This window comes from Bombus fervidus, chromosome 9 (genome assembly GCF_041682495.2).
Source record: "Bombus fervidus isolate BK054 chromosome 9, iyBomFerv1, whole genome shotgun sequence".
Lineage (NCBI taxonomy): Eukaryota > Metazoa > Arthropoda > Insecta > Hymenoptera > Apidae > Bombus > Bombus fervidus.
Genome location: NC_091525.1, coordinates 5,298,079 through 5,308,619, shown reverse-complemented (window position 1 = coordinate 5,308,619; position 10,541 = coordinate 5,298,079). Strand labels below are relative to the sequence as shown.

The 10,541-nt window shown below is 36.4% G+C and overlaps 1 protein-coding gene across 6 annotated transcripts in view; it reads right to left on the bottom strand.

Annotated features, from left to right (window-relative positions):
- Nucleotides 1-4,843: 4,843 nt before the first annotated feature.
- LOC139990465 (uncharacterized) overlaps nucleotides 4,844-10,541 on the bottom strand; it is an 81,260-nt gene continuing 75,562 nt past the window's right edge. For all 6 annotated transcript variants that reach the window (XM_072009764.1, XM_072009765.1, XM_072009768.1 and 3 more), the window contains one exon: nucleotides 4,844-6,695. In XM_072009764.1, the coding sequence (XP_071865865.1) occupies nucleotides 6,234-6,695 (462 nt within the window). In that variant the 3' untranslated portion in view covers nucleotides 4,844-6,233. The remainder of the gene's footprint in view (nucleotides 6,696-10,541) is intronic.

The following is a 10,541-nucleotide window of genomic DNA, read 5'->3' as shown; positions in this document are numbered from 1 at the left end:
GAGACTAGTCGTTACGGTACTTTAACCTCGGCTCTCTTCGTATACCATGTTTTCAAGTACACGCGTTAACTCGCGGGAATGCAACCTGACAGCTGCAAACGAGTCAGTTACTTTGATACTATACGCTTAACGCGTTGACTGCCACGCGAATTTGATATATTTTATTCTGGGAGCCTTGATAGATTAAAATATGACAACTCCACTTCTTATTAAATTTTTTATTTCATTACTTAAGTGAACGATTAATATACAATTTTTAGGAAACAAACGATTAGCTTCCATAAGCTCATTTATCGGAGAAGCCGATAATGACAACTAATGGTAAATTCCAATATAAATTTAAAAAGACAGTCATTTATTATCACTTAGGTATCGTCAGTTTTTTGTACATTTCAATTTATAGAATTGATCAGTGTGGCTTCTGAACGACTCCTGTACTGCACTATGACATTGCATTTTTTCCAAAATTATTATTAATTATTGTATTTGCACGCCTTCTCTCTAACAGTGTTATAAGACATTCGCGTTGTTGAATATTTTTCGTTCTGTAAGATTTATCTTATTTTAAATGGTTTTAAAAGTCCAGAAAAGTAGCGAGTCATTGATAACCACCGTGACAGCCAATCTGTTAAAGGATAACTACGCTGCGCCTTAAACGAATTAGCTCGCATTCCTTGCAAGTTTGCTCAGGATAATTTCGAAATGTTTGAAACGCACGGGGCCTCGTATTTGTTCGAGAACTTATTGTACGTGCTTGCAGGCTCGTTAAGAATTTATCGCAGCTCGGCGTTAATCGTCGCATTAATCGCCGACTTTTAGGGCCACCGTATATTTCTCCGGACTGGTTTCTGTTTCGTGCTAATCGTGTTTCAAACGAAACTTTCTTACCTAACTCTTAATCGCTAGGATCGTTTCCGATTTTTAGTATTAGACTGGAGGACAAAGTATACCACCGTCCATAAGTATTTGGACATTTGCTGCAATACAATCGAAAGATTTATATTTTTATTATGTTTCCGAAGTCGTAATTAGATCGCAGATTTTTATAACGATTTTATGAATTCATAAGAATTTTCAAATTTCAAGAATACACATAACATGCAACAATATTCAAAGTATAATATTTGTTATAATATTTAGTGGACGAGGTAAAGATCCCATTTGTTTAATTAGGTTTATAAAAGTATGCATTTGCATAAAAATCCACAGTCTAGTTATAACAGAAAAGACGACTCTCTACTGTTAATTCACTAATCCTTGTCATAATTAAGATTATAAATCGATGGAAATTACGTTACTGTTATTATTGCAATTTCATGACAGAGAAAGTGAGAGAGAGAGAGAGAGAGAGAGAGAGAGAGAGAGAGAGAGAGAGAGTACAATATTTCTTATTTCAGAACTCAATAACGTTAAACAAATGTAATTAAAATTATTGACTGTATGAAATTATTATTTGCAATGATTACAAATAACGTTTTAATGGTATTATTACAGAATAACGATATTAAAACAAAATTCTCGTGGAATGAAAACTAAAGTATACAATATCTGTATTTATTTATAATGAATGGTTTCCCGAAGTCCACATAAACGTATAAAAATATATGCTCATGGTGTTTCGAAACTGTTTTAAAATCACTGAACTTAGGCATCTGCACAGAATTACTTTTCATTCAATTACGGCTTTTTTATTTTATTTATACTAATTAATATCGACTATCGTTTTCATCACTATTTACTAACTATATATATTTGACCGAGATAAGGTGGTAGGCCAAGATTAGATTAAAGAGTTTTATTCGCAATAATGTGAAAGTTCCAAATACTTATGGACACCGAATTAGGTGATCGTTAAACGCTAATCCAATACAGCTTAAGTTTAAGCAATGGCGATATTCATTAAAGGACAAAAGCATTAACTTTCTTATACGAGACGGCGTATTCATTTAAGTACATTAACCCACTAAGGGCACAAACGTTTGCGTTAACGCAAGTTTTCATTTAAAACGCTTCTTCTGTCAATTTACGTTATTGAATTCTGTATTTCTATTCCTATTTCATCTTCTAGCTACATCGTAGAATCTTTTTGAATAAATCGAAGATCAGTACAAGTATGACTGCCCGAAGTATCGCAATTCACGCTATCCGGGTAACATTTTTCTCATTTTTTCTATGAGAAAAGATTGTTTATTTCCGATGAATTTATTGTATAAAAAATAATACTAAAAGTTTGGGAGTATAAAAATGCAACAATTTCTTGCATTTACAATTTTCATTTTTCAATCATCTTTACAAAGGATTCACATTATCATACGTATATTCAAATGTTCCATTAATGATATTCCAACAATTGATCGTTGTATAGATTCGCATTGTTCTGTACCTTTGTACATTCTTCAATAATATTGCGTATACGTAATTTTTACACTTACTTCACTATGAGGTCTCTAATGGATTAACTACGCCCAGAATTACTATGCTCGACGTACAACTACTCACGAAATGATTTATCGCGAGATTTAAAGCGCTTATATGATCTGATTACTCTCGAAAAAAATGGACTGCCCTACGCGAAGAGGATCGCAAGAGAGACATTTTTCTTCGAGTTTCCTCCGCATTATATCAACGGCGAGGGGAAGATATCACAGCGCGTTCGTGTAAAGAATTCGAAAGTCCAAGAACCGACAAGTTTCACCATGTGCCTGCTACCGACTTGATACATCGATATTTCCAAAGCATCTGTGGCTACTATTCCTCGTCTAATACAAAATCTCAGCGATGCCCCTGGGCAGTTACAATTTCTTTCGAAGGTGGAGCATCTGTCGCGAGAAAAGTTTTACGGACAGTTTTCTGGTAACTTCTGATTCTCGGTGGAAGTAACCGTGCAACACGACTCGATGTTGAAGTGCACGACAGATATTTTCGCGCGAAGTGTAATTATTCATGAACGCATCGACAACATTGACAAAGCCACGTTTCTTCTGGATGTGAGTTTGAGTTTTGAATTGAAACATACTCGTAGAGTAGTTTATAAAGATATTCGAACACTTATCATAACAAATTTTTATGAATATATATATCGAACGTTTTATAGGAAACATTTTGAAATTTCATTAACACTGTGACACTTAACTGTGGCATGACGAATTTCGCGTGGGCAATTGTGGGCAACGAACTTCATTTTATGAGTTGGTGAATTTCGCTCGTGGGAAGTGTCAATTTCTTGTGGGTTTTGTGAGAAATGAATTTCTTTTTGTGGATAATTTTCGGGAACACAATTTCATTCTGTGGGGAGAATTTTTCTTTGTGGAAAATGATACGATGTTGGATGTAGGGTATAGAATATGTATGCAAAATATCATAAGTTGCTACATATGAGTGTACTTACCTTATTAGATATGGAGAATGAAGTATTGGTTACAGGATGTATGTGATATAAGATGTGAAATAAGATGTATGAAGTATGGAATATGAGATAGGAATGTGAATTATGGAATGGGTTTGGGATAATGCATATGGGATAGTGAATATATGATACAGGATAAGTGTGTATAGTAGCATGGAAAGTTTCAACTTATGAGTGTACTTACCTTATTGGGTATGGAGAATGAAATATTGCTTGTAAGATACATGATATAGAATGTGAGATAAAATATATGAAGTATGGAATATGGGGTAGAGGTGTGAATTATGGAATGGGTTTGGGATAATGCATATGGGATAGTGAATATATGATACAGGATAAGTGTGTATAGTAGCATGGAAAGTTTCAACTTATGAGTGTACTTACCTTATTAGATATGGAGAATGAAGTATTGGTTACAGGATGTATGTGATATAAGATGTGAGATAAGATGTATGAAGTATGGAATATGAGATAGAAATGTGAACTATGGAATAGGTTTGGGATAATGCATATGGGATAGAGAATATATGATACAGGATAAGTGTGTATAGTAGCATGGAAAGTTTCAACTTATGAGTGTACTTACCTTATTAGATATGGAGAATGAAGTATTGGTTGTGAGATACATGATATAGGATGTGAGATAAATGATATATGAAGTATGGAATATGGGGTAGAGGTGTGAATTATGGAATGGGTTTGGGATAATGCATATGGGATAGAGAATATATAATACAGGATAAGTGTGTATAATAGCATGGGAAGTTTCAACTTATGAGTGTACTTACATTATTAGCTATGGAGAATGGTTGTGGGATGCATGATATAGAATGTGGGATATGAGAAGCAGGACGGGCAGGATGAGTCAAGATTCGCCGGTCAAGAATCTGTTAGTGATTTAGTAGGGCGACATTTTAAACAATTTGTAAAGAAATTTTTAAATAAATAAGTTGTTTACATTAGCACTCAAAAATATTCGGACTGTAATTTACACAGAACATTATTCAGTTTGTTGAACATTGAAGTTAATCCGTTTTTGTTCTCAATGCATTATTCGGTAGTAGCTTCTCCATTTTAATCAATTGAAGTCGCTATTGAAAAAGATTGGTAGCAGTTAATCCATTAAGGGCAAGCAATAAAGAAATGTCCAAAAGTTGTGTAAATACAACGTTAATTAACAATTTATTAGAAACCGTTAGTAACGTAATATAAAGTAAGTTATTGTTTTATCAAGGTACAAACAACGTATTAGAATAATATATACATTATAGACGCTATTACGTAAATCGAAGGCACGAAAAGAAAAACTAATTTGTCATAATGCTATATAGTAGTACAATTCCTTTAAAACGTGTATAATCGCAGAATCTAAATAAAAGAAGAAATAGTAACAAAAAAGATATTAAGCAAATTCTTGAAATTTCTTTTTATAATTACAATGTGAAAGATTAATAGACTTTATTAATGTGAACTGACCAAAAGGAAATCACAAGTGAAATATCGGATTTACAATATCTTTAAGAAATCATTCGTCTTTAATAGATTGAATAGCGTTAAAAAGATCAAAACGCCCGTAGGTAATTGGTATTCGTTTCTATTTGCAAGATCCCCGCGAAGAATCTTCGATTGTGTAAACAACTGCGACTTGTTTAGCAACGAGAGCACCGTGCGCGAGATCGTGTGGCATTAAAGAATCTCATCACGCCGCTAACGCTAAAACCCTATCTCGCTAGAGGGTAAAGAGTGCGACGCGTTTCTGTTACATAAGACGGAGTATAAATGTAATTCCAGTTTCCCTTGGGAAATTCAAGACTGCGACGAGGCACGCGTGGAAATTGGAGCAGCCAGTGGCATACATCCCACTCCACATAGTCTGCATTTCCTCTTCATGATTTCCACGACTCTAACTTACTTTCTGATTCTATCCGTTTATCTATTTATCATATTTTACTTTATCCACTTAAAAATCAACTTCTTTTTCTTTCGATTCGAAGCAGGGTCGTAAAAGTTTACGCGTTTTCAATTGAATTTCCCAGCAAGAATTCCTTAACCGCACGTATCTCAAAGGACGTTGCTTATATGAAGCTATATGCCTAACATACTTTAATCCATTAAGAACCAACGTTAATACAATATAATACACTTGAACTTAATGAATTCCACTACATAGATAAATGTTACAATATATAGAATGGTGTGCGGTTACTTTTTGAAACCACTTTATATAAAGGTGACAATGATAATTGACCATAGTATCACATTTACACCTTTCTTCTGTCTTTTTTTAACGTTAATTTTAACATTACATTTTTTCCATCTTGAACGTAGTTACTTTATATTTATTTTGTTCTTCAACTTCTATATACCGTGTACTATTTCACTGTACCTGGTTTTCAATGGATTAATACGCGATCCAGTCATGCGATCCAGTTGATATTTATCATACATAAGAAACAATATTGCATTTGCATAACCATCTAGTTGCAACCGCATGTGTCTCACAGCAGAAGTTAGACTTCTTAATGGACGTAAGTATTTTGACACTTGGCGATATAAGGTACCTTAGACGAAATGCCTTCCACTGTTTTTACTTTTTAATTATTTCATTATAAATAATTCATTCTTTATCATCATACCTTATGCTTTATAATATAAAATATCGAATAAAATAAAATTCGTTAAAGTTTTGCATAATAATTGTAATAAGTACGTAATACTTATGGCCAGTATACTTATGTATTTTACGTATATCTCGATTTAAAGTAAGGCGATTCGCGTGACTGGAAAAGTCAGCCGAAATCGACATACTGGTAAAAACGTGTTAATGTTAAGAGGTAAGAACAACCGCCTTGTGAAGGCAGGGTCCTTGACAGCCTTCCCTCAAACCGGGCCACAAAACTGTCTTAATTCTCGTACCATTTGGATCCGGAGAGGCATGATGCCTCAGATGAATCTCTCGTCTAAACTCCAAAGCTTGAGCCACGTCGAGGACCAAAGGCGTGACACGCGCCAGACAGGCCCAGGCCAAACTGGAACAAGCATCGGCGTAGTTCTTGACCTCTACGCATCCTCGTAGACACGGAAAGTCGTACAGAGTTCTTTCCAGCTGGTTGACCACCTGTTCCGCGACCTCACGGGAACCGGTTTGTGCACCGGAAGTCGCCAGCTGTCGCTTCACGCATTCTTCCAACTCCGGTGTCGTCTGTTCCGTGGCCGTGGTACCGTTCAGAATTTTCATCGCTTGCAGATACCTCGACGTCTGAATTATGCCCGCCAACCGCCAGGAGAGCTACGGATCAAAGTGTTCAATTTACAAATATTTGCTTCGATTCGTGTACAATGGAGGAGAGAAATATAAGGGGATATTGAAGTGCACATCAATAAGTGCACATCAGTATCACAAGCAGTGATAGCAACGTCGATGAAGTTTAATCGATTGATTGAGATGAAATTTAAAAAAGAAAGATGAAGGGTGAGTTACCTAATAGTTTAAGGCGAGATATTTTCGTTATTATTAATTAAATGGACGCGTACAGGCGAAGGCTATGGCCAATTTTTTTTCTTTAAATGGAATTATATATTTCTTAATACATTGATCAGCTCTATAAAAGATTTTCTATAAAAAATAATCGAGCTACTTATGTCAAAAAGTTACTAGTTTGATAGATGTTTTAACTTTTACTTTGTGAAACTTATCGCATGAAAGACGTTTGTGTTTGTTTTCAACAAATAATTAATTTCGACATTAATCGAATAGAATACGCGATAAAAATACCTGTCCATTTATTTTTGTCTTCGGCTGTATACGGAACCGTTTTCATCAAAAGTTAAGCTAATGGTACAGGTTTGGTGGAAACAAGAAAAAAATGTTTCAAATAAAAGTTGCATTGTTTCCTGGGGGACGTACAGTGCCGCAATCGATTTGTTGTTACTTCGCTTTTTTTTAACGCCAGACGATGATCACCATCAATCTTTTAAATTGAATGCCTGACGTTTCTCCGCGAATTCGACTAAAGCACCAAATTTTACTCAGAAACACATTATACGATATAGTATCTAAAATTAATAATCAGCGAGATATTTACAAACTACGCAATCGTTTTAAAAAGTATCCATTTTCTTCGCGTTCGTTGAAGTATTCTCATTGTAATCGTAAGATTATAATCGTAAAGAACTGTTCGTTAATACCGTTCATTATTCGTAGATTCGTTTGTTGCAACATATTCAACTGCAGACCGTTAAACGAAACTAGTAGAATATCTTCGTTCTCTGCTTCTCCTCCCTTAGTTCCCCGTAAAAATTGAACAAACTTGCTTTCGATTTCCGATTAACGAGTTCCTTCCACAGTCCTCGAAACACGGTCGATAAACGAGAGCCGGTGCAACCGTCGAGTTTTACGAGCTAGGAACAGCATCTCCATTTTCTTAGCGGAATCTTCCCTCTTTTCTTCTTGTAAGACCACGAAAGTCAGCCTGAAGTGGCAGTAACTTATGTGGGATCCGTGCTGATAATCCTATGATTTATTCACGCCGGAGAATGGATTTCGTTTTGACGCGCGTTGTTTACGATATCGTCACGCTCGGATTTTGCACCTCGAAGCGCTCCAAGTTTGTGAATTTACCGCGTCACCACCTCCTGTGGCAAACTTAACGGTGTCGCGAGACGAGTGAATTTTTCAGCTGGATCTTCTCGGAAATGGGAAAAAGAAAGATGCTGTCGTTTTTATCTGTCGATTATCTCACCGGTGACCAGATCGTTTCCAGAGAGCAACTTTGGAACCTTTCAGCCAGCTTATCGCTCAATTATCGCGATAGACCGCACCGTTCAAGGTTGCGAGATAGGAATTGGAAATTGCATTTTTTACGCCATATCTAGCACGATTGCGGTTACCTACGCTATGGCAGATATATTTTGTCGAGCAACGCGGTGAATTATCACCACGCTTGCGTATATATTACGTCCGGGATTATAACCGAGGACATTGGACAAGCGTTGAAAATATTCCTTGCTCTTTTTACCTTTTTTTTTTTAAACACTCCGCGTGCTAGCAATCTCGTTCCATTCACGTCATTTTGAAAAATCTTCCATCAACTTTAAATCGATTTTTCAAATTGAATTTTTCGATTCTGCCATTTTACGCAATTTAAATCACCGTTTATTCGTTCTGCATTTAGTTTCTATGTGCGAATATAAGTTTTTATTTGCTCGAGTTTAAAATATTTCGGAACTATCGTCAGGGATCGTTAATTCAGTGTTACATTAAATGTTGTATCATTCTGTCAAATTTGTTATCGATGGAATTAACGTTTCGCATATCGTGAGTATTTTAAGTGAAATTCGAAGAGATTCTCTCGGAAGATTAGGTCACGCTAAAAATGTTACCATTTCTCCGCATTTCTTGTTCAATTAATTTTCTATTGTAAAAATGTTAGTTTTCTATTGCAAAAATGTTTATTCTCACTGCAAATTGCACGATACCAATTATACGTAAGCTGTTCTGAAAAACCAATGGAAAAATTGGAATCGACCCGATAAAAACAATTGAAAGTCTTCCTTGTACAATTTCCTAACTAATGATAAATATTGGCAAGTTGAAAAGGTAGAAACCGTAGCTTGTAAACTTTCCTCTTATCAGTATTGTCAGTATAATCAACAATTCTACGTTTTCATCACCTGCGCGAACGTATATTTGTAATAAATATCTCATGTCTTCTATTATATACAGTGTCAGTCCATAAGAAATACTACCTCAGATAATATGTTATTTATTGCTTTGATCAAAAAAATGTGTTAAACGAATTATGTTGCGTTTCAAGGCACTAATCGGGCTGATGCAATTTTATTTCCTACTATCTTGTATGTTCTGAGATGTCAACACGTCTCGATACTAAAACTCTAGTGTTTTTAGTGGCACCGTATATTTTTTACGACGTTGGTAGATGCAGCTGGGCATTCTCCACGAAAAAATACTAACCTATTCCTAAAATCCCTAAAAACCATTCCTAAAATCCTAAATCCCTAAAAATTAATTTGAAACTTTAACTTCAATTTGTCGAAATTAACACTTTACTGACCGCTAGCGGTTCAACAGCATACGCACGTCCGACCGGCAACTGGCATCGGCTTTGTTTCGGTTTAGACTCTCCAATACCATTCTTTTCGTTCATCGCAAACGATAAGTTTCTCAAATTGGTATAAAACTGTGGGAGCTTACAAAGCAACGCAACTGACGCAACTGAGCAAGATACCTTAGTACTAAATAACAAATTACTGCTCAAATAATGAGAAAGATTGTCGGCGACAAAAAGCCGATTAATAGGCTATCGGTCGGTAAAGTATTAATATACAAGAGACAAGGCAAAACGCGAAGCGGTGTCCTCGTGTTTACGCTGTTAAATTTATCCAACGTTGCTCCCTGCACTGTGAACGGCTGTACGGGTAGAAAATGGAGAGAACGCGCATAATTATTTCATAATGGAGAAATACGCTGGAGGAAACGAAATTCAGCATCGGCCAAAGGACAGGAATTCTGCAAACTGGAAATTACCATGGAGCTAACTTCGTAACTAGCGTTAAGCGCACACCAGCCGCCAGACGCGACTTCATCGGACTAAAAATTATCCCGTCGTCGATAAAGACGAGGCGTTGAATCGAGACTAGTGTTCCTGCTGGCCCGGTTATCGCGTAATTATACCGTGCGCCGCCTCGCCACCTAATTGTAACCGACTACAATGGAATCGTGAAATGGCTAGTCCGTAGACACGTCTTCTATTCCTTGAATCATTTTTTTTGTGAGTCGTTGCGCGCGTCTACGTGGCTGTTGCGGCGATTCTGTTACCAGTCGAAAGGTTCACGCACGCATGGACCGTGTTTCACGCTCTATTCGGTTTATCGTTGTTTTTCCTCGTGGCGGAAACTCGTATGCCTTCAGTTTGCCGCCTCGGACCGTAAATCGGCCGCCGTTATTCCTCGTTCCGGTCGAGCAACCGCGCTGGAGGCCAGAAATTTCACGATAATTTATCGAATTAGTAGCATCGACGAATTGACAAACACATGCAAGTTGCGAGTTGCATATTGGGTCTTGCGAATAGATCACGGTTTTCTGTGCATTTTTAGTAAATTGGAAGCGATCAAT